Source organism: Rattus norvegicus, chromosome 2, assembly GCF_036323735.1.
Source record: "Rattus norvegicus strain BN/NHsdMcwi chromosome 2, GRCr8, whole genome shotgun sequence".
Classification (NCBI taxonomy): domain Eukaryota; kingdom Metazoa; phylum Chordata; class Mammalia; order Rodentia; family Muridae; genus Rattus; species Rattus norvegicus.
This window is the reverse complement of record NC_086020.1, coordinates 109,181,792-109,206,218: the sequence shown is the minus strand read 5'-3', so window position 1 is coordinate 109,206,218 and position 24,427 is coordinate 109,181,792. Positions and strand designations below refer to the sequence as shown.

The window sequence follows — 24,427 nt, the reverse complement described above, 5'->3', positions numbered from 1 at the left end:
TAAAGAAATATCCAATTAAAAAACATAATTTGTGATTAAATAACATAATATAAACATGCCAAATAATTATACCATGGATTATAAATATATATACATACATATTAATTATATTCTAATATTTTAATTAAATACTGAAATAAATTTATGAAGATATACCCTCTATATTCCTTAATTTTTCAAATGTTAAAATACCTATTTAGCAACTTAGATATGTTTAGAATAACTATAGTTATAAAGACTGAGAAAAATTGTTTTATCTATCTACTTTTCTATTTATCTTTTTATTAACAATTTTCATAATTATTTTATCTTACTGATGTTTTAATAGAAGTAGTGTCTATGCTGTGAAACTTTTTTCATGAGTAATTAAAAGAAACATTTGAAACAAAAGAACCAGTTAGCTCTAAACATTCTTAAAAAGTGTGGAAACCTCTTACCTGAGTCAAGGGATTAGGACTTTGAAATAGAACAATTCACTCCTATAAAGCTCTTTGGTTTGTGGAGGAGGTAGGAACACACATTTTAATTTAATCTTTTGAAGCTATTTGGAAATAGGCCAAATAAGCAAGAATGTCTAAAGTGTTTTTCAAGTTCTATGCATGTGCTCCAAAGTTCCTGGCAGAACCACGAATTGAATGAAAAATTTAACCTTCTTTGGGTTACTTGAGGAAATTCTTTCACATCCCATGTAGATCGAAAACTCAGGTAACAACAGATACTGACAAGGATGTGGAGAAAGAGGAATCCTTGTAGGATTGCAAGTTGATAAAACCATTCTGGAAGTCAGTCTGGAGGTACATCAGAAAACTGGACATTGTACTACCTGAGGACCCAGTTCTACCACTCCTGGGTATATACCCAAATGATGCTACAACATACAATAAAGACTATGCTCCACTATGCACATAGCCTTATTTAAAATAGTCAGAAGCAGAGGAATGGATACAGAAAATGTGGTACATCTACCCAATGGAGTACTACTCAGCTATCAAAAACAATGACTTCATGAAATTCTTAGGCAAATGGATGTAACAAGAACATATCATTCTGAGTGAAGTAAACCAATCACAAAAATACACATATGGTATTCACTTATTCATAAGTGAATATTAGACCAAAAGCTCGAGTTACCCAAGATACAATCCACATACCACAAGAAACTCAAGAAAAGGGCCAACCAAAGTGCGGATGCTTCAGTCCTTAAAATGGAGAACAAAAATATTCATAGAGAAAGATATGGAGAAAAATTTGGGGCAGAGACTGAAGGAATGGCCATTCAGAACCTTCCCCACCTAAGAATCCAGTGCATATGAGAAGCTCAGCCAGAGAGTGACAAATCCAGAGGTGAATGATAGCAGCAAAACATTGAACTGAGAACAGGGTCCCCATTGGAGGAGTAAGTGAAAGGATTGAAGTAGCTGAAGGGCTTTGCAATCCCATAAGAGCGACAATACTAACCAACCAGAGCTCCCAGAACTAAACCACTACCCAAAGACTACACATGGACAGACCCATGGCTCCAGATGCATATGTAGCAGAGGATAGCCTTGTTGGGCACCAATAGGAGGAGAAGCCCTTGATCCTGCCAATGCTGAACTCCTCAGTTTAGAGAAATGTCAGGTGGGAAGGCTTGTAAGAGGGTGGTGGGAGAAGGGGAACACCTTATAGAAGAAGGGGATTGGGATGGGATAGGGGGCTTAATGGTTGGGAAACCTGGAAAGGACATGACATTTGGAATGTAAATAAAAAATATCCAATAAAAATGATTAAAATGTAAGGGCACTGCAAAAACAAACAAACAAAAAACAACGCCCCCCCAAAAAAAAATTCCTGGTGGAAATGAATAGACTTAACATTTAAACTCTGACTCTCTCTCTCTCTATTTCTCTCTCTCTATTTCTCTCTCTTTCTCTCTCTCTCTCTTTCTCTCAGTGAAAGAATGAGCTACATTCTGATAACCTGTTACATAAGAACACAAAAATGATTTTTTTAGGCTTCAGTTACATCATAAATTGATTAATATGATAAAATCCACTCTACTGAACATATGATATGAGATAAACAATAAGATGTACTGAAGAAAAAGTTCATTATTTTAAATATAATGAAACATATTATACCATGATATATCTTAAGAATGTATGAAATTGTTAGAGAGTAAATAAAGAATATTTTAAAATTGCTCTATAGACTGATTGCAATATGATCTGAATACCAAAAACTAATATTAATATTTTTTACACAGTGAAGGATACTAAAGGCAGGTTGCTGAAGCGTTGTTTTGCAATACACTTTAAATATCTGCTGCTGTGTTTGATATCTACCTATAGATTAAAAATTAGTCGCAGTAACCCAGCTGTCACTTAGACCAAATGAATCTTTTCCCATAAGAAGCAGCAATATCTGCTAACGAATTATTTGATCCTATTTTAGGGGATATTAAATGTCTAATAACCACCACCAATATCTACTATACTTAAGCCTATTTACAACCATCATAGAAATCTGCTTTGCAGCCTAGTATGTACAGTCTAGGATAGTAAGTATGCAAACACAGTAAAATAGCACAGAAGGCAGTCTTTGACTTGGAGAACATGAGATGGGATTGAGTGGAAATTATCAATATCTAATCACTGCAACTGATATGTATGCAACTATTGTCTTTATTTTACCAATAAAGTAAAGAAGACCTCCAAAATCTCAAACAATTGAGGAGAACTTTAGGTATAGTTATTAAAAGCCCCATCAGGCTCTATCACTGCTCGTATCTAAGCTTCATTTGCTTTGTACTCATGTAAGTGTTTACATTTGTGAATTGTGTATGTTTGCGTTTGAGTATGTTTGAATAAGTGTGAGATGCAGGAATATGCATGTCTCAAAGTCAGTGAGTATTCCATTTACTTTCTGTCTCTACTTAGAGACTGATAGTTTTATAAAAAAATAACAAATGGAAATCAAAAATGTTAAATGACATCGTACCATGTCTTATAAGAACCGTATAGAATTATATAACCAGCATGAACCAACATGTTTACTTTGTGACTTTAATTTTCAAAATAAGCATCAGAATACTTTGAGGAGACACACTGTTTCCATGTTTAGGGGTTAAGTTACTATATTAAGTAATTTGACAGTATTTCTATCTAATAAGTGTATACCATCTATAATTCTCATAAAAATCATTGAAACTTAGACACATTTTATAGAAAGCGGTCATTTGTATTGTGGTGCCTTTCAGGATGAGCTTGAAATTCTTTGGGAAATATGCTTTCAGAAAAGAAAGGCTTCCTGACAGTTATTTATAATGTGAGGCCATAAAGCTTTGGATTAATTGCATGTTTTGTACAAATGTCAGCTACTGATTTATTTTTGATGGATCTATTTATGTCCTGTCTCTGCTTTTGTTGAGTTAAGGTACTGTTTTTCATCAGTTGTCTTTAGCTGACCTCTGTGAAATATAAAAGTCAGATGTCATCAGAGAACAATTTTTTTCTTTATAGTCTTCAGGAGATACAAAAATATATTTTTCTCTGATAGAACTATGGCAATCATAAAGATGGTAAGAAAACAAGACTTGAACTAGCTTTGTTAATTTTCATATAACTGGCAATTATAAAATATGAGGCTAACATAGCAAAGTGTAACTGATATGAGCACGGAGGCTGGGGAATTGGTTGTTGAGTATATGCTAACCTTAAGGAAAGAATGGAGTTCATTTTCAGAACCCCAGAGACATCTGTATCTCCAGTTCCAGGGAATCCAACTTTCTTCTTCTGACCTCAGTGGGCACCGGCACACACACACACTCCAAACACACACAAACACACACACATACACACACTTAAATAACACATTTAAGCAGTGCAAATAGTGAATATGTGATTTTATTTGTAAGTATTCTACATTCAAACATTGAAGACTAGCTGTGCAACAGTTAAAGACAATCCGTAAAATAGTTTTTATGCTTATACATAAAAACAAGATTTGTTTTGTTGATGTATGTAACATATTCCCTGTTAGCATGGTTGATTTACTCCTTACCTGCTCACAGTGCTGTAGAGATTGTAATGGCTTTTGTGTTCATGACATTTCTCTCTCTAATATTTTAGTATGGTCACTTTTCAGCACTGTGTGAATATTTGCAAAGCATTTTAATTGTTGAATATAGCTCACCAATAAATGGAGATATGTTATAAAAACAAGCATGGTTTCTCCCATGTTGATTGGATATCTGCAGGGTGATGCCATTAGCTTAGTCAGAAGTATTCTGTTTCACTTGTTCTCTTAACCACTGAAAATTTCCTATGTACACCGCACTATCTAATACATGAAGCCTGTAGATATGGCACAGGGATGTACACTTATGCAGTACCTTGATGTCTACTGTCTGATGATCTAGCAAATCACTGCATCTCTAGAATTTTATATAATTTCTAATCTTAAAATAAAACATTTGTGTGTGTGTGTGTGTGTAAGAGAGAGAGAGAGAGAGAGATAGGTAGAGAGAGAGAGAGAGAGAGAGAGAGAGAGAGAGAGAGAGAGAGAGTCCATGTGCCAAAGTACATGGGGCTGACAGATTTATGAGTGTCACATTTCTTCTATCACATAGACGCTGTGGTTAAACCAATTTTTCAGGATTAGTGATGATTTCCTTGATACACTGAAACATAAACAACCCCATATTATCTATTCTTAAATTTCTCATTACCAGGATTTGTGCACATCTGATGTAACAGCTACAGTGTAATGCATCTTGAACTCTCTGGGCTCAGGAATTCTTCAGGTCCAGTCCCCTAACCTCTGTATCAGACATCACTTGATGTGACTTCATTCACTTAAATTGGAGCACATAACACTCTCTGCACAGTTCAACTGGTTTGGTCTTGTCATACAAGACAACTAACACACATTTCATTGAAAAATGTTAAACAATCTCTCAATTTAAAGCTTGGCTCTTTTATAATTAAATTATTATGGATGGAGCAGAGAGTAAGATTTATGGAATTGTCTAGTCTGGAAGGCAAGATGGGTGCTAGCAAATGTATTCTTGGTGTAGACTACAGAACTAGTGAAATTTATATAAACTGAATGATTACTTTTCTATTAGTTCCTGTGGCATGGTAGCATTTCACAGGTTCTTAATGGATGAATAATTTGAGTGGCAATTTGTAACCATCTTTTCCAAAGATAATTTAAATACATTTCCTAGGCTGCCAATAATCTGTCACAAATGCACTGCTTGGTTCTTATTTGATTTGTAAAATTATTCTTTTGACTCTAAATGTGACAAGAAATCATATGAATCTAGTCATAAAAAAAAAGAAAAAAGAAAAGAAAAAGACGACCAATTTTAGATGTTACATATCTTGATTCAACATTCTCTCATCTTGCCAAAAAAAGGATCTGTATTGTTGATATAAAAAAATATTGGTTTTGGTTTGTTTTAATGTAATGGTTCTTTCCATTATAGTTTCAGAAATTAATTTTATAAATTTTGTCCTAATGATGTTTTTAATTTTATTATATGTATGTCACTTAATGACAGGAGCAGAAAATTACGAAAATGAAGAAACAATGATATTTCTTTACAAGTGCTACGTTTATAATAAAGTCAGGTTACTCAGAGCACTACCAAGGGAAAATGAGTTGATATTACAGTGAAAAAATCTATAAGAACTTCGCTGATGTGCACATATGAACTCACAGAGACTATGTCAACACACACAAGATGTGCATTCAAGCCACAGAAAATCTCAGAAAGGAGAAGAGAAATGCCCCAAAGTCTCACCCATAATAAAGATATTATTAGCAACTTTCACTTTCTGAAGGAGGGAAAGGCAGTTCTCTTCATGGAATGATACTGGGCATATCAACAACACTCTAGGATAGATCTTATGCTCGGAAATAACTGACTAACCCAAAACAGACTCTGTGTTTTGTCGTGTATGTTTGTTTTTCTTGTTGGTATGATTTGGTGTGTTTTTCTTTTTTCTATTTGATAATTTTTGTTGTTTTTTATCTTCATAATCATGAGACAAAAAGATTTGGTAGATAGACAAAAGAGAATAAAGAAGATCTTAGATCATGCCCTCAAAGGAGATGAAAGAATATGACCAAAATATATGAAAATTTAATAACAGGATGAGAATTAAGTGCTGCAGTATTGTGTATGGAAGTCTAAAGTAAAGCATAAAACCCTGTGTCAGATGTATTATGACCAAAGAAAGCAGTATTACCGTTTATGACTTCAAAGCACATTACAAACCTAAAGCCATCAAGACAGCACAAAATCAACATAATAACAGACACATAGACTTCTGCATTCAGAAAAAGCAGTCTGTGTGATTTCCATGTATTTTCCTCACAGTATGATTTGTTTTCTGGCTGGGCATCCAGCAGTGTACAAATGTTCCATGCTTATTCAATCACTGAGCAAACTATTCTATGTAGGTTCATCGTTCAAATATAAATATTGTTTCTTTACTAATCTACTTCTTTTTGTTCTTGCTTCGTCTATACCACTATGGAAAGAATAATCTCAGTATTTTCAACTTTAGCTGTTGACTTGCATTTATTGTGTCTTCTATTTGGTATGTATAAGTTTGGAAACCTGTACCAAGCAGGAGACTGGTCAGTTTTCTTTACATTCTTTGCCATTTCAGCTACATACTAACTGGTGTACATTAGATAGCTATTGGTTACATTTTTAAAAGACATGGCTGATTTTAAGATTAATTCACACTTCCAATCACCAGTACAGAGATCATATAAGACAGCAAAGTATCGAACTGGATGAAATTGAAGAAATTAAAACAGTCCTGGTACTCTGTGCAGAACAGTAACCTTTACATGTAAGTCACTACATCTGATTCCATCAATTCCTAGAATAGGTTATATTTTATATGTGTTCAAATTAGTGTCACTCCCCACATACACATTAACACACACACTCACATATGCACACAGAGACATATGCATATACACAGATGCTCACAGACATATACATACAAATCCAAACATTCACACACACACACACACACACTTTAGATTGTATAACCGAAGATCTCAATATTTACAAATGCATATTTATTGCTGCATTATGCATAATATATATGAAATGGAATCAGCATAGGTTTCCACTAATAGATGAATGAATAAAGAAACATGTGCACACAAAGGCTTATAGTTATTTGAGAAGTCTGTTATTTAGTCAGAGCTGCCTGTGAGTCTGTGTACCTTCTGGATTTATGTCATTGCATCACAGGGTGAAGCACATGAAAGCGAAGACCTATGAAGCCTGAGGCATAGATTATTTTTTTCATTTTTCTTTATATGAATTAAAATAATGGAATGTGAAAAGTGACGTGTGGTATGATATGCCCAATGTGTGGGAGGGGGTAAGGAATTCAGAATGCAGACATTATTATTGTTCTTGTAAAAGGTTGATATTGCTTTCTATACTTCATTGCTTACAAAGCCTTTATGCTATATATTTACATTTCTTCTTTCTAAAATATACTTTAGATGCAAAAACACATGACACTGCATTATATTTTCCAATTGCAGCCCATATATGCATTCAGTAGTGACTAGCTATGAAGTTACCTTGTGTACAGTATGTATAAGTATGACTCAGTGAGAGTTGGCCCACTGGACATATTTCAAGCATATGGAGTAATTTGTGTTTTGACAATGTATCTTGTTTCAATGTGTTCTATTTTCTCAAATCAAGTTTGTTTTGTTATCTTTTAGAATTTATATTCTTGTTTGACAAGAATATAAAATTAAACAAGTATTACTTGTGTGCCAAGCTAGTTCACCTACATTTCTTTTAGGACTTGCAAAGCAAAAGCTTTTTGCAATGTGCTCCATGAGGAGCTTTAAGATTCCTCACACATAATCCATATCTGCACTAATTTTTCATATACTGTATGAAAGTTTAGTTTTGTTTTAGTTGTTACACTTTTAGTTTTGTTCATTCAGATCATTGTCCATCTGTCAAAATTGTCCTTTTGTCCCCTTGAGGTAGTGTATTAATTTTCCTGTGTCATTTTCTGATGAGGAGAAGTCTTCTAGAAGATGGCATACCATTTAACTTATTTTCCCGACTCTGTACACTTCCTTACTCAAAAGTTCTAAGCCTTGACTCTTATTCATCAGACATTTGTGTTCTCCACTTTGTATTTCAAAGCAGAATCTTTTATTATGCAGGAGATCATTTAGCATCATCACTACTAGGGAGATTCCAAGTGTGAGCTCCCGTAGTCCACATTAAGGTGTTAGGAGGATCGAATTCTGTTCTGCAAAACAAACATTTTACTATTTGAATTATCTCTCTTGCCCAACATTTGTCTTTTTAATATACATATAATAACAACAGCCACAGAATATATGTGACCACTTGTTTATCTATGTACTCAGAATAAATTATAAGTCTGTAATAGTGAATATTTTGGGTATTTTGTTCTGCGTTTGCTTTGCTTTGCTTTGCTTTTTTTTGGTCTTTTTTTTCTGTACAATGCATGTGACCAGCACTCCTGAGATATTTTCTTCACCCAGTCACTTAGAGTACACTCTTGGCAGTCACCCTGGAACTACAAATACAGGCTGCATCACTTCCTCCAGTTCTGACATCAGTGTTGCTCTGTGGCTCATCCAGTAGCAGGTGTTTAACATTGATATAAACAGAATTTTGTCTAACAAAGCCAAAAATCCTCCCGTATCAAGTCTCTGTTGGCCAATGGAACATTAATGCCAAAGTTAATTCCAAATTCCACTCTCAGCCATGACAGTTCATTATGCTACCTGCCAGAACTGCTGGCCCGTGGAAACCCTTATTTTAAAAATTAAGGCAGAGTAAAACTTTCTCTCAAATAAATACCTTGTGGTTTGTAGTAACCCACTTCCATTTTTGCAGGTTTCTAAATTAGTAAATTGAGATTGCATAGTAGTTAATTCCCTAATAACATTTCTGGTTTAATATAGAACCTACTTAATTATAATAGAAGTGCTCGCAGTGTCTTGCAAACCATTTATATCCAGGATAGAAAGCTTTAAAAAATATGGAGAGTTGAAAATAAATATAGTCATGTTCATGAGTCTATGGAAATTTAGATAATAAACAGAGTGCCTCAATCAAGCCATTCATACCAATAAGATATTGACATACTTAAGTGAAAATTATATGTATTTATATTATTTTAAAACAATTTAATTTTATGTTGGTTTCACAAGACTTATTTAAGTGAAATTTTACACAACACAACTATAAATCAAGATTCAATAGTGTAGATATGTTATATTTTGTTGGCTTTTATTTAACCTTTTATTTTGAGAATCTTATACATGAACACTACATCAACACCACTCCCTCTTTCCAATGTCCCTAAAACCTTATAACCCCTCCCCAAATTCAGATCTCTTCTTTACTTATTGTTGCATATACAGATGTACACACACACACACACACACACACACACACACAGACAGACAGACAGACAGACAGACAGACAGACATAGCATAGGATCCTCAGCTCCAAATCTCTATGTGTGAAAATATAATCTGTAATAGCCACGGAAACAGGAAGGTAAAAAGAGCATGGAATGTGTGTTGCATATGGGAGACTGTAGAGTGGAGGATCACGTGACACAGATACTATACAAGGAAAATGGGAAAATCCTTAGGCTGCTTCATTTGGACAGAGGATAGCAAAAAAATACTGAGGAAAGGGAGAATAAAAAAAAGAAAAAAAACACCAAGGATGATTGCAAAAGATATGGGAAAACATATCGTTCTTTGTATTTGAAAATATACATATAAATATATGTATGTTACATATGTAAATAATTTAAATGACCTTATGAATACGAGCTGAAAACAGTTTCCAATAGCCACAGACCACATATCAATAACCTCAGTATCAAACACAAGAAACCCCATTTCGTTTTGTTGTTCTGGGGAGTCTAAGAGAGTCCCCCAAACAACATGGATTATTGCCATTTCTCTAAATTTTCTCCCAGAGCTTGAAGTAAGAACCTATTGCTAAAAATACCACACTCTTCAGACATGACCTTTGGAGAAATATCAGTAAACAGGAGGGAAATTAAAATAAAAGAAGCGAAAGAACGACTTTTTAAAAAATTATTTTATTTATTTATGTTCCAACACTTGCTCCCTACCCCAGTCCCCTGATCCCACAGTTCCTCTTCTCATTCCTCCTCCCCTTTGCCTCCTAGAGGTACCCCCTATCAAACATCCCCCTTCCCCAGGGCCTTCAATCTCCCACTGAGGCCAGACTAGCCAGCCCTCTGTTGTAAATGTGCCAGAGGCCTTGCCAGCCTATGTATGCTGCTTGATTGGTGGCTCAGTCTCTAGGAGCTCCCTGGGGTCCAGGTTAGCTGAGACTGCTGATATTCCTCTGGAATCACCTTCCCTTTCAGCTTCTTTAATTCATCCCCTAATCAGCCAGAGGGGTCCCCAACTTCAATCCAATGGTTGGGTCTAAGTATCTGCTTCTGTCTCAGTCAGCTGCTGGGAGGACCTCTCAGAGGACAGTTGTATCAAGTTCCTGTCTGTAACCATATCAAGCATCAGTAATAGTGTCAGACCTTGCCCCCTCCCCTCTCCAAGAAATGGAGAGATGGATGCCAAGTTGGGACAGTCACTGGACTGCCTTTCCTTCAGTCTCTTCTCCATTTTTGTCCACAGAGGTTCTTTTAGACAGGAATAATTCTGGTTGGAAATTTTGACTGTGGGTTGGTAACCCCATTCCGGCACTTGGAGCCCTGTCTATCTACTAAAGATATATTCTTTGAGTTCCCTATCCCCATTGTTGAACATTTTGGCTAAAATCTTCCCCATTGACTCCTGAGAGTTTCTCACCTTTCAGGATTCTGGTACTCCTACAGGGTGCTCCCACTTTCCCCACCAGAGCTCCATATTTTCATTCATTCTCTTGGCTCTCTGTGATTCTCTCCTGTCCCTTCTTCCATACCTGATCCTGTTCCCCTTTTCACCTCTTACTCCTGTCTTCCACCCAAATCCCTCCCTCCCTCTGCTTCCTATGTCTATTTTGTTCCCCTTTCTAAGTGGGATCCAAGCATCCTTACTTGGACGTTTTGGCTTGTTAAAAGTCTTATGGTCTGTGGGTTGTGTCCTAGATATTCTGTACTTTTTTGGGTAAGATTCACTTTTCAGTGAGTGTATACCATGCATGTCCTTTTGGGTCTGGATTACCTCATTTAGGATATTTTCTAGTTCCATCCATTTGCCTGCAAAACTCATGATGCCCTCATTTTTAATAGCTGAATAGTATTCCATTGTGTACATGAACAACATTTTCTGTATACATTTTTTAGGTCAGGATGTCTAGGCTGTTTCCAGCTTCGGCCTATTAAAAATAAGGCTGCTATCAAAATAGAGGACCATGTGCTCCTCTGGTATGGTGGGGAATCTTTTGGGTGTTTGCCCAGGAGTGGTATAGCTGGATCTCAGATAGAACTAATTCCAATTTTATGAGGAACCCCAGGTTGATTTGCAATCCCACCCACCAACAATGGAAAAGTGTTCCTCTTTCTTGCCAGCTTGTGCTGTCACTTGAGTTTTTGTTCTTAGCCATTCTCATGGGTTTAATGTGGAATCTCAGGATCCATCGGAAAAATCAACCATGAAGACTTTGGCTACTTGGAATGTTATGCATTATTTGTGAAGAAATGTTGTTTATTTATGTGTATGGTTGCGTGCGTGTGTGACTGTGTGCATGTCTCTCTCTCTCTCTCTCTCTCTCTCTCTCTCTCTGTGTGTGTGTGTGTGTGTGTGTGTGTGTGTGTGTGTGTGTGATGGCCATGGTGCACGATTAGAGGTCAGATAACAACTTGTAAGACTTTGTTCTTTCTGCCACCATGGGTCCTGGGTTTCCAACTCATTTCATTAGGTGTATTGACAAGATGAATATCACTGGCTCCAATTGGATGGTGTTTTGAATCTGATATTCAAAAATTACAATTATGCTTCTTATGCTTACATATTCATGTGAAGCCATGTCACAATGAGTTCCTTATAAAAGACTGTTGTGTTGAACTGACAGACCAGTAAAGGAAAGTAAGGTGGGAAGCAATTGCAGGAAAGGATGAGGATGTTGTGAACTGATGAGCCCCAGCCTGGAGCTCTGCAGATTGATAGCAAGTAGGACAGAGTGATGAAAAGACTGCAATTCAAAGAGGAATCCAAAAAGAAAATGCACATAGCATTACAGGTATTGATCAAGCAGGTCATAGTTCTTCCATAATAAGACATCAATTACAGACCATTTTTAGTTTAAGGATAATAGTCTTTCTTCAAATATTCTAATCTTATTTGATCTCTCTCAGAGAAGAAATCAAAAGAAAATGCTTTATATTTATGAGGTTTGTATAATATCTTGACAAAATTAAACAAAAAATATCCCTTGGGGAAACACAACCTACTAACACTGCATTACTTTATAAACTTGATGTTTAAACCAGAAACAAGGGGATGACAAAATAAATTACAAAATATCTAAAAATTCTAATGTATTCTGTTAATAGTATAGTTTTGTTATATGAGAAAATTCTTTTAGTGTATGCTCATTTTTGACAGATCATATGATATTTTAATGAACATATCAGAGTACGATAAAGTTCAACACTCTTTAAAAGAACATCTCTCAGCAACAGTACAATAGGAGGACCTTTTCAACCCATTTATAAAAACAATGACCTTGCTTTTTATTAGTTCATCAATTATTTTCTGAAGGTTACCTCTAAATAATATTTAAAAATTAAATTAAGAAATTGGAATGATAAGAGGTGAGATATAATATTCACTTGCTCATGACACAATTTTTAGCAAAAAGCAAAAATGAAGAATATTTCATAGTTACTGAGTTCTTAGAGGAATTGTGTTGTGGAAAAATTGACCTGTGGGAGCAGGTTTAAGATGAGTAGTTTAATTTTATGCACCTTCATATTCACCAACAATTTGTTAATTGTCCTAGTCTATTCAAATGGCTATAGCAAAATTCTTTACATTAGGCAACTTATGAATAATAGACATTTATTTACATAGTTTTATAGCTGTGAAGTCTAAGATTCAGGTGTCTACAATTTTCTGGATATACCTGTCTTCTCACAGAAGCCTCCTTCTAGCCCTGTCTTATACACTTTGAAAACATGTAATCTTCCCTCTTTCATAGAAGTATTAATTTCATTAATGAGTAAGTTTTACCTATGATCTAAGCACTTTCTACTAAGTCCACCTCACCATTTGGTAACTTTATATTTCAGAATAGCAATTTGAGGGGACGGAGTTGTACATTCCAAACTGAGAAACGATATTAAAAATGAATGTCATTATTTATGAGGATGATACAGTCTCCAAAACCTTTAGTTTCCATGGAATGCCCTCTGCACCCAAGGCATTGGGATTAAAGGCTTATTTCAACACTGATGCATTATTTTTTCCTACTTGTGGTTCAACATGTGACAGAAGCAATTCAAAGTAGATGTAACCTTGGTTCACAGCTTCAAAGGACCTAGCCTGCCATGTTAGGAAGGCATGTGCCATGAGGGGATCATTCCATGATGGAAACCTTGAAATGTAATTTTCATAGCTCTTGGTTGATAGAGAAGCAGAGAACTATTCTGTAAACTACATGGGATGATCCATCAAGGGCCACCATAAGTGGCCTGTGTCATCCAGGTGGTCACCAATTTCCTGAAGTTTCTTAGTCTCCTCTACCTCTAAGAAACAAATACACAAACACATGAGCCTGTCGGGGGCACCTTAGTCTGAAGCTTTAATACTCATTAGGGAAAAGGAAAGTACAGGGTCAAGATGTTCTCCTAGAGGAAGAAGCAAGGCATGCTATATGCTATGCTGTGGCATGTTATAAAGTAATAATAAACAGGGCACCACAGTGCAGCTGGGTCTAAGAGACAAGTGCAACTATTCTGATGGTTCCAGCACTCAGAAGCCTGGGATAGATAATGTTTGGGAGGAGGATGGCTAGTGACATTAGCCCTAATCAGAGAGCTAACAGTTCAGCAAGAGAGCCTGATAAAAGTCAGACAATTCTCAATGAATGGAACAGACATTAAGTAAGGCAGACATCTCATAGCCTTGTCTGGCCTTCACATATGCACATGAGCATGCAAGCACTCGTGTGTGGGCATTTGGACACACACACACACACACATGCATACACACACACACGTATACACACACACACACGTACACATGCACGCGCGCGCGCGCGCGCGCACACATACACACACACACACACACACACACACACACACACACACTCCTGTATGTTCATAGAAACCCTTGGCCAGACATTCACACACATACATAACACTCACACATACAAGTGAGTACATGGCAAAGAGCTTCATAATGATTTCTTGCTCTACGCTCTCCTGCGGGGCAGCTTTCAAGCTACGCCAAGTGTCTAGTGTAGGCTTCTTGCTCAGTTTTGAAGTTATTTAATAAACAAGTGCATATAAATATTATGTGGAAAAAGGCAATTTCATATAAAAGAAAATGTTAAATGCTTAGAAAAATGATAAAAATCATGAAGTACACATTTTCATTTCAGTGACAAAAGGGAAAAAAAGGTGAAATTACTTTGTTTAAATTTCCATGTCTGTTCTGTGTGTGAATAGATCATAATAGATAATGTGCCATTTTATCTATATTCCAAGATGTCTAGCAAAACAAGACATTGGAGATGTTTAAAAAGAAACAAAATAAATAAATAAAGCATAGAAAATGCAATACAAATGTTATTTGGTTTGGCAGTTTGTGCTAGTATGTCTTTTTAATATAGTGATCTCTTCAATATAATTTCCTAATAGCCTCCTATGGAATTTTAAGAAAAACATAATGAGCAATATCTTCTATTTTTATACTTGAATATTGTTATGTTCAATACTTTTATATAAAATTATATTAAACACAATGCAACCTATCTCAAAAAACATGTTAGTTTGGAACTGGCTGTATATGGATTTTGTTAATGTTGGTATGTGACTCAGAAGTCATAAAGGCCCTGGTTGTCATTGCTCAGTCTTTGTAGTACTACTTGAAAACATAAATTCCTCCTACTTTGATTTAGTATGATTCCTTTTCCTGTACCTCAGCTCCATCACTCTCTAAATCTCCTAAGGTCAGATCTTGTCACATTGATCCTTCAATATTCCACAAAAGCTATTAATAAATGTTCACATATGAACAGTCATATCTCCACAATATAAAGACTTCTCCTATGTTTTTAAAATGTGCTTTTACATTTTTCAGAAATTTGCTACAAGTCTATGACAGTGAGGATGACATGGAAATTTCAAAGAAGATTAAGAGTCACTGGATTGCATTGGGCTTGGAAGATACACAGTTCATAAACTATTCAGTGTTGCTGGATTGTCCCGGGCCCTCTCCAGGCACCATCACTGTGAGCAGTACTGGCCAGTGCTTTTATCCTGATGGCCAACCTTGCAGGGAAGAAGCCAGAAGAGGCCAAAGCCAAGATCTGTTCTACTCATATGCAGCCTATTCTGCCAAAGGAACTCTCCAGGTAATTTGACCATTTGTCTCTGTCATTTCCAGTGAAATGGAATTAGAAAACAACAGCTTTCATCTAAATTGAGCTAACTGGCAAGATGCAGCATACAAAAGTAGCCCTTAAATGTATTCCATGTAGCAATGCCAGGGAACAGTGAAGATGGAAGGGAAGTGCCCGAATCTTTGCTTGTCAAGTTTTGGAAGTGAAAACATGTTAGAAGAATTTAATTCAAAGGTGTTGAAGGTGCAGCTGAGTTATTCACATTTTCCTCAGCACATATCTTTCAAAAGCAACTCATTTAGGGTTTTGAAGGGGCAAATTTGAATATGTTGATACAGAGGGAGAGAATAGAAGTGGCAAGGATTGTACTTTGAAATTGTTTATGCACGTAAGAAATGAAGAGGAAAATGAATGTGATTATTCACATACTTAGGATATGAAATGCAGCTTGCCTGTATTGATGGCTGGAAATGTGTGAAGAGGACCCAGGTGTAGTTTCTTCCTCCACATTTCATGGATAGCTATATTTGGTAGTGGTTTTGGCTTCCTGGTCCAGAGAAGAATGTCTAGAGCCACGTAATGAGTTAAAGTTCCTCCTGCAGTTACCCACTGCTTTCTGCCTCTTCTGTGATTCTCAGTTTCTTAACTTTGTGGGAAGCATCATTACTGTTCCACGTGGGGACCACCGAGACAATTAAAATAATCTATGTGACTCCTGTGGAACCACGTATGATGGACAGTACACCCAACATGCAAGCTAAATATAATGGCATATTTTATGTTATGTAGCAGCTGTCTGCCTCAGCTTAAAGTATAATTTTATCAGACATGCATAGTCCTATTTTAAAATTGTGAATTACCTAATTGAACACTGACAGGATTATGCTATGTTTTTATTGTGTATATATTTAAAATCTTTATAATTGACTATAAACAAAATGTGGAATATTTAAACAATATAAAGGTACTGTATAAAATTACTTGAGAAAATAGAATGAGGAACATATGTATTGTTGCAACATACTGCTATTTTAGGGGGGATTACTGAGGTTTATGGGGAATATGTGTGTTCCAGACTTCTATTCCTTATTGGTAGACTTTTATTTTTAGTAGAATTTCATGTAACCAGCACAAATATGAAGAGTTTTTATAACTAATTTGATTTAATTGTGTGTGTGTGTATGTGTGTGTGTGTTTCTGCATGCATATAACATTTTTAGTCTAAAACTCTTAACTTGATTTGATAAGACATAAGGATTTTTTTGGCAATAACTGCAACACATTTTATATCAATGAAAATACAGGGAAGGAGTCAGCATGCTTGTCTTGGCTCAGAAGCTATGAGCTTAGGGCAATGTAAGAGATGTTTGTATTGGACTCTAAGAACTCACATACACCATCTTGTTTCTCTGTCCTTACCATCATTCTGTTTGTCTCAAGTACATTCCAATCATTCTCATCATTCTCACTCCAAAAAAAAAAACAATTAAAGAAAGAAAAAAGAAAGCAAGGAAGAAGGAGATAAAGAAAGAAAGGAAGAAAGAAAGGAAGAAAGAAGCCATAACCTTGAGTAGGACAACAAACAGAACAAGACTAACATGTCCTTTGGACTCACTCTTATCTAATTGTTTTTCAATTTCTCCTGACAAACACTGATGTTTTCCTGATCATGGGGAAATTGAAAAGTCGTGTTGCCTTAAGCTGTCATTCCAGAAACACTGGAAAATCATTAGACAATAAATTCCAGAATTGAACTGACCCAACAGCTCCCTGCACCCAAATCCAGTGTTGGTGGAAGCTGAATACCCAATAGTTCTGACAGTCTTGAGACCACAGGACAGACTGCCACTTCTGCCCACCTCTCCCACATCCCTGGCCCAAGAGGAAACTGCCTAGCACTTCTGGATAAAAGAATAGAGGAGCAGGCAGCTGCAGAAACCTGCTGGGTCTGGCCTGTGCCCAGAACAGAACTGAACCAATCACACAGCTCCCTGTACCCAAATCCTGCGGGGAAGAGAGCTGGAACCCCAGACTTCCAGACACACCTGAGAACTCAGGAGACTATTCTCTGCCCACATTCCTGAATCAAAAGGAAATCGCCTAGTGCCATCTGTGCCCCCTGGGCACAGAGACCTAGGAGCAGTCAGTGGCAGGATCCTTCGGATTTCTTCCTGCACTGAGAGATGAAAGCTAGTTGCCAGGAGCACCTACGTACCTGAGAACAGAGCTCTCTGTTTCCAGATTCTGCTGAAAGAAAACATGTCTCCAGAAGAGTTAACACACAGGCCTACAGGAGGGTCAAGCCACTATCAGAGAGATCAAAACAAGCTAACACCAGAGACAACCCAATGGCTAGAGGCAAGTATAGGAACCTACACAACAGAATACTTAGCATCTTCAGAGCCCAGCTCTCCCACAAAAGAAAATACTGAATATCCAAACACAGCAGAAAAGCAAGATTTAGATATAAAATCACATTCTATGATCATGATGATGATGATGGAGGACATTAAGAAGGACATAAATAAATCCCTTAAAGAAATACAGGACAATACAAGTAAACAAGTAGAAGCCCTTAAAGAGGAAACACAAAAACCCCTTAAAGAATTACAGGAAAAACAAAACCAAACAAGAGAAGGAATTGAACAATCTTTCCAGGATTTAAAAATGGAAATAGAAACAATAAAGAAGCAAAACGGGAGATGACAATGGAGATAGAAAACTTGGGGAAGAGATCAGGAGTCATAGGTGTGAACATCACCAACAGAATACATGATATAGAAGAGAGAATCTCAGGGGCAGAAGATACCATAGAAAACATCAACCCAACCATCAAAGATACTGTAAAAGGCATAAAGCTCCTATGCAAAACATTCAGGAAATACAAAACACAATAAGAAGATCAAACCTACAGATAATAGGTATAGAAGAGAATGAAGACTCCCAACTTAAAGGGCCAGTAAATATCTTCAACAAAATTATAGAAGAAAACTTCCCTAACCTAAAGAAAGAGATGACCATCAACATAAAAGAAGCCTACAGAACTCCAAATAGATCAGACCAGAAAAGAAATTTCTCCCATCACATAATAGTCAAAACACCAAATGCACAAAAAAGAAAGGATATTAAAAGTAGTAAGGAAAAAAGGTCAAGTAACATATAAAGGTAGTCCTATCAGATTTACACCAGACTTCTCACCAGAGACTATGAAAGCCAGAAGATCCTGGGCAGGTGTCACACAGACCCTGAGAGAACACAAATGCCATCCCAGGGTACTATATCCAGCAAAACTCTCGATTAACGTAGATGGAGAAACCAAGATATTTCATGACGAAATCAAATTTACACAACATCTTTCTACAAATTCAACCCTACAAAGGATAAGGATAGAAATTTCCAACACAAGGAGGGAAACTATACCTTAGAAAAAGCAAGAAAATAATCTTGCAAGAAAACCAAAAGAAGAGAGACACAAAAACATAATTCAACCTCTAACAACAAAAATAACAAGAAGCAACAATCACTATCCCTTACTAACTCTTAACATCAATGGACTGAATATTCCTAATAAAAGGACATAGACTAACAGACTGGATATGTAAAGAGGACTCAGCATTTTGCTGCATACAGAAATTATACGTGAGAGACAAAGACAGATGCTACCTCAGAGTATAAGGCTGGAGAACAATCCAAGCAAATGGTCCAAAGAAACAAGTTGGAGTATAGCCATTCTAATATTGAATAAAAACGACTTTCAACCAAAAGTCATCAAAAAAGATAAGGAAGGACACTTCATATTCATCAAAGGAAAAATCTACCAAGGTGAACTCTTAATCTTAAATATCTATGCTCCAAATAGAAGGGTACTTACATTCATAAAAGAAAGCTTACTAAAGCTCAAATCACACATTGCACCGCACACAATAATCATAGGTGATTTCAACATCTCATTCTCATCAATGGACAGATCATGAAAACAGAGACATAGTGAAACTAACAGAAATTATGAACCAAATGGACTTAACAGATATTTATAGACAATCTCTTCCTAAACACAAAAGGATCTACTTTTTTAGTACCTTATGGCACCTTCTCCAAAATTGAACATATAATTGTTCAAAAACAGTCTCAAAAGATACAGAAAGATAGAAATAATTCCATGCTTCTTATCAGATGACCACAGACTAAGATTTTTCTTCAATAACAACAAACAGAAAGCCCACATATACATGGAATTTGAACAACACTCTACTCAATGATGACTTGGTCAAACAAGAAATAACAAAAAAATTAAAGCTTCTTAGAAATTAATGAAAATGAAGGTACAACATACCAAAACTCATGGGACGCAATGGAAGCAGCACTAAGATGAAACATCATAGCTGTGTGCCTGCAAAAGACAGGAGAGAGCATATGTCAGCAGCTCGACAGCACACCTAAAATCCCTAGAGCATAAAGAAGCAAATACACCCAAGTAGAAGGCAGGAAATAATGAAACTCAGGGCTGAAATCAACCAAGTAAAAACAAATCAGACTATACAAAGACTGAACAAAACCAAGAACCGGTTCTTTGTGAAAACCAACAAGATAGAGAAACCATTAGCCAGAGAAACCAGAAGGCACAGAGTGTGTATTCAAATTAACAACATCAGAAATGAAAAGGGAGACATAACAGCAGAATCTGAGGAAATTCAAAAAATCATCAGATCCTACTACAAAAGCCTACTCAAGAAAACTGGAAAATCTGGAGAAAATGGATAATTTTCTAGACCAAGGAACCAGAGTTAAATAAGGAACAGATAAACCATCTAAACAATGCCATAACTCCTAAATTAGAAGCAGCTATTAAAAGTCTTCCAAATAAAAAGAGACCAATACCATATGAGTTTAGTGCAGAATTCTATTAGACCTTCATAGAATACCTCACACTAATACTGTTTAAACTATTCCACAAAATAGACACAGATGGATCGCGCCAAATTCCTTCTATGAAGCCACAACAGAGACCCAATAGAGAAAGAGAATTACAGATCAATTTCCTTATGAATATTGATGCAAATATACTCAATAAAACTCTTGAAAACTGAATGGAAGAACACATCAAAATGATCATCCATCATGATCAAGCAGGCTTTATTCCAGGGATATAGGGATGGTTCAATATACAGAAATCCATCAACGTAATCCACTGTATAAACAAACTGAAAGATAAAAACCACATGACCATTTCATTAGATGAAGAGAGAGCATTTGACAAAATTCAGCACACCTTCAAGATAAAAGTCCTGGAAAGATCAGGAATTCAAGGCCCATACCTAAACATAGTTAAAGCAATATACAGCAAACCAACAGCTAACATTAAACTAAATGGAGAGAAATTTGAAGCAATCCCACTAAAATCAGGGACTTAACAAGGCTGCCCACTCTCTTCCTATTTATTCAATATGATACTTGAAGTCCTAGCCAGAGCAATCAGACAAAAGAAAGGATGTCAAAGGAAGACAAATAGGAAAGGAAGAAGTAAAATATCACTATTTGCAGATGATATGATAGTATATTAAGTGACCCTAAAAGTTCCCCAGAGTACTACTAAGCCTGACTTCAACAAAGTGACTGGGTTTAAAATTAACTTAAACAAATCAATGTACTTCCTGTACTTAAAGGATAAACAAGCTGAGAATGAATTTAGGGTAATGACATCCTTTACAAGAGTCCCAACTATTATAAAAGACATCAGTGGGACTTTAACCAAGCAAGTGAAAGATCTGTATGACAAAAACTTCAAGTCTCTGAAGAAAGAAATCGAAGAAGTTCTCAGAAGATGGAAAAACCTCCCAGGCTCATGGATTTGCGGTATTCTACAGATTCAATGCAATTTCATCAAAATTCCAGGTCAATTCTTCATAGATCTTCATAGATATAGAGCAATTTGCAAATTCATTTGGAATAAAAAAAACCAGGATATTGAAAACTATACTCAACAATAAAAGAACTTCTGGAGGAATAACCATCCCTGACATCTATCAGTATTACAAAGAAATAGTCATAAAAACTGTATGGTATTGAAACAGAGAAAGGCAAGTAGATCAGTGGAATAGAATTGAAGACCCAGAAATGAACCGACACAGCTATGGTAACTTGACCTTTGACAAAGGAGCTAAAACCAACCAATGGAAGAAAGATAGCATTTTCAACAAATGGTGCTGGTTCAACGGGAGGTCAGCATGTAGAGGAATGGAAATTGACCCGTTCTTTATTGCCTTGTACACAATTTAAGTCCAAGTGGATCAAGGACCTCCACATAAAACTATATACACTCAATCTGTATATAAGAAATACTCAAGTTAATAATAAATATATATATATAAAAAAAGTTAAACAGATTGTAGTAAAAATTTAGATGTTATATGTCTAGTCTCTGTAAGTTCTAAGGCTACTTAAAAATTAAATAAATTTGCACATTTGACATTAAAAAAAAAACTCAATCTGATAGAAGAAAAAGTGGGGAAAAGTCTCCCTCACATGGGCACTGGGGAAAATTTTCTGAACAAAACACCAATCTAAGATCAAGAATCAACAAATGGGACCTCATCAAACTGCAAAACTTCTGTATGGTAAAGGACACTGTCATTAGGACAAAACAGCAACCAACAGATGAGGAAAAGATCTTTACCAACCCTACATCTGATAGAGGGCTAATATCCAAAATAACAAAGAATTTTAGAAGTTATCCTCCACATGGCCAAATATCCCTATTAAAAATGGGGTACAGAGCTAAACAAAGAATTCTCAGCTGAGAAATATTGAATTGTTGTGAAGTACCGAAAGAAATGTTCACTATCCTTAGTCATCAGGGAAATGCAAATCAAATCAACCCTGAGATTCCACCTCACACCAGTCAGATTTGCTAAGATCAAAAACTCAGGTGACAACAGATGCTGATGAGGATGTGGAGAAAGAGGAACACTCCTCCATTGTTGGTGGGATTGCAAACTGGTACAACCTCCCTGGAAATCAGTCTGGAGGTTCCTCAGAAAATTGGACATTGAACTTACTGAGGACCCAGCTATACCTCTCTTGGGCATATACCCAAAAGATGCCCCAACATAGAACAAAGACACATGCTCCACTGTGTTCATAGCAGCCTTATTTATAATAGCCAGAAGCTGGAAAGAACCCAGATGCCCTTCAACAGAGGAATAGATACAGGAAATATGGTACATCTACACAATGGAATGCTACTCAGCTCTCAAAAACAATGACTTCATGAAATTCATAGGCAAACGGATTGACCTAGAAAATGTCATCCTGTATGAGGTAACCCAATCACAGAAAAACACACATATTATGCATTCACTGGTAAGTGGATATTAGCCCACAAACTCGAATTAGCCATGATACATTCCACAGATCACATGAAGCTCAAGAAGATGGATGAACAAAGTGTGGATGCTTCACTCCTTCTTAAAAGGGGGAACACAAATATTCATCGGAATGGAAATGGAGGCAAAGTTAAGAGCAGCGACTGAAGGAACAGCCATTCAGAGCCTGACACACATGTGGTCCATATATATACATCCAGGATAGCTAGATAAATTTGATGAAGCTAAGAAGTACATGCTGACAGGAACCGGATATGGATCTCTCCTGAGAGACACAACCAGAGCATGTCAAATACAGAGGCGAATGCTAGCAGCAAACCACTGAACTGAGAAAGGGATCCCTTTTATAGGAAGTAGGGAAAGGACTGAAAGAGCTGAAGGGGCTTGCAACCCCATAAGAACAACAATGCCAACCAATCAGAGCTTCCAAGGACTAAACCATTATTCAAAGTCTATATTTGTACTGACCTGTGGCTCCAATTACATATGTAGCAGAGGATGGCCTTGTTGGGCACCAATGGAAGGAGAAGCCCTTGGTCAAGCCAAGGTTGGACCCCCAGGGTAGGGAAATGTCAGGGGACAGGACTGGGGGTGGATGGAGAGGGGAATACCCTTATAGAAGAAGGGGAGAAGGATGGGATAGGGGGCTTATATTGGGGAAACCGGAAAAGGTAATAATATTTGAAATGTAATTTTAAAAAAAATCCAATAAAAAATAAATAAGTAAAATGGAAAAAAATTCCATCAACGTGAATTCAGACACCTGAGTATTTTGTACATATTTATCTTGTCAATATTATGTTAGATATTTTCTTCATTTCATATAATAAACTATGTTTCCCCAAACATTAGTTCATTTTTAAAAAAGTCTAAGAAGGTTATGTATGGCCAGTTTACCATTTTAAAAGAGATTTAAACCCATAATTCTAATAAAGAAGTTTGTTTTTAATAAAAACAAATCAATAATTAAAAAGGTGAAATTGATCATGAAATCAGATATAGAAATATACTCCCTTCAAATATAACCTCAAAAGAAGGGATTGTTGCAAGGCTAAATACAGTTATATATACATATATGAAAAAATCTTTTGTTTCAAGACTTTAATCTGTAAAATGTTAAACATGTGACTTAGGTGAATACATTGAGATATTTTAATACCTAATATAAATATGTTGCACATGGTAAGTAAGTAGATATATGGAGATTTATGTCCATGTGACTTGAAATTTTTAAAACTCAAATGTTGTGATTAGGATATTCAAAACTAAATCCAACTGTTCCAGCTGACTACTGTATGTTACACAGAATACGTACATACACTTTACATCCGTGTGTGAAGAGGTTGTGATTACACTGAAACCTACATAGAATAACTAATGGGGAAATGGTGATAGCTATGTATCTCTGACCAATTCATTTCAATCTTAAGTAGATGCTGCTCCTGATTCAGACATAACTCCTTT

The 24,427-nt window shown here is 36.1% G+C and overlaps 1 protein-coding gene across 6 annotated transcripts in view; it reads left to right on the top strand.

The window, feature by feature from the left end:
• Nucleotides 1-24,427, top strand: part of Naaladl2 (N-acetylated alpha-linked acidic dipeptidase-like 2) — a 1,352,651-nt gene that overhangs the window by 714,432 nt on the left and 613,792 nt on the right. For all 6 annotated transcript variants that reach the window (XM_039103971.2, XM_039103968.2, XM_008760899.4 and 3 more), the window contains one exon: nt 15,320-15,593. In XM_039103971.2, coding sequence (XP_038959899.1) covers nt 15,320-15,593 — 274 coding nt within the window. The remainder of the gene's footprint in view (nt 1-15,319; nt 15,594-24,427) is intronic.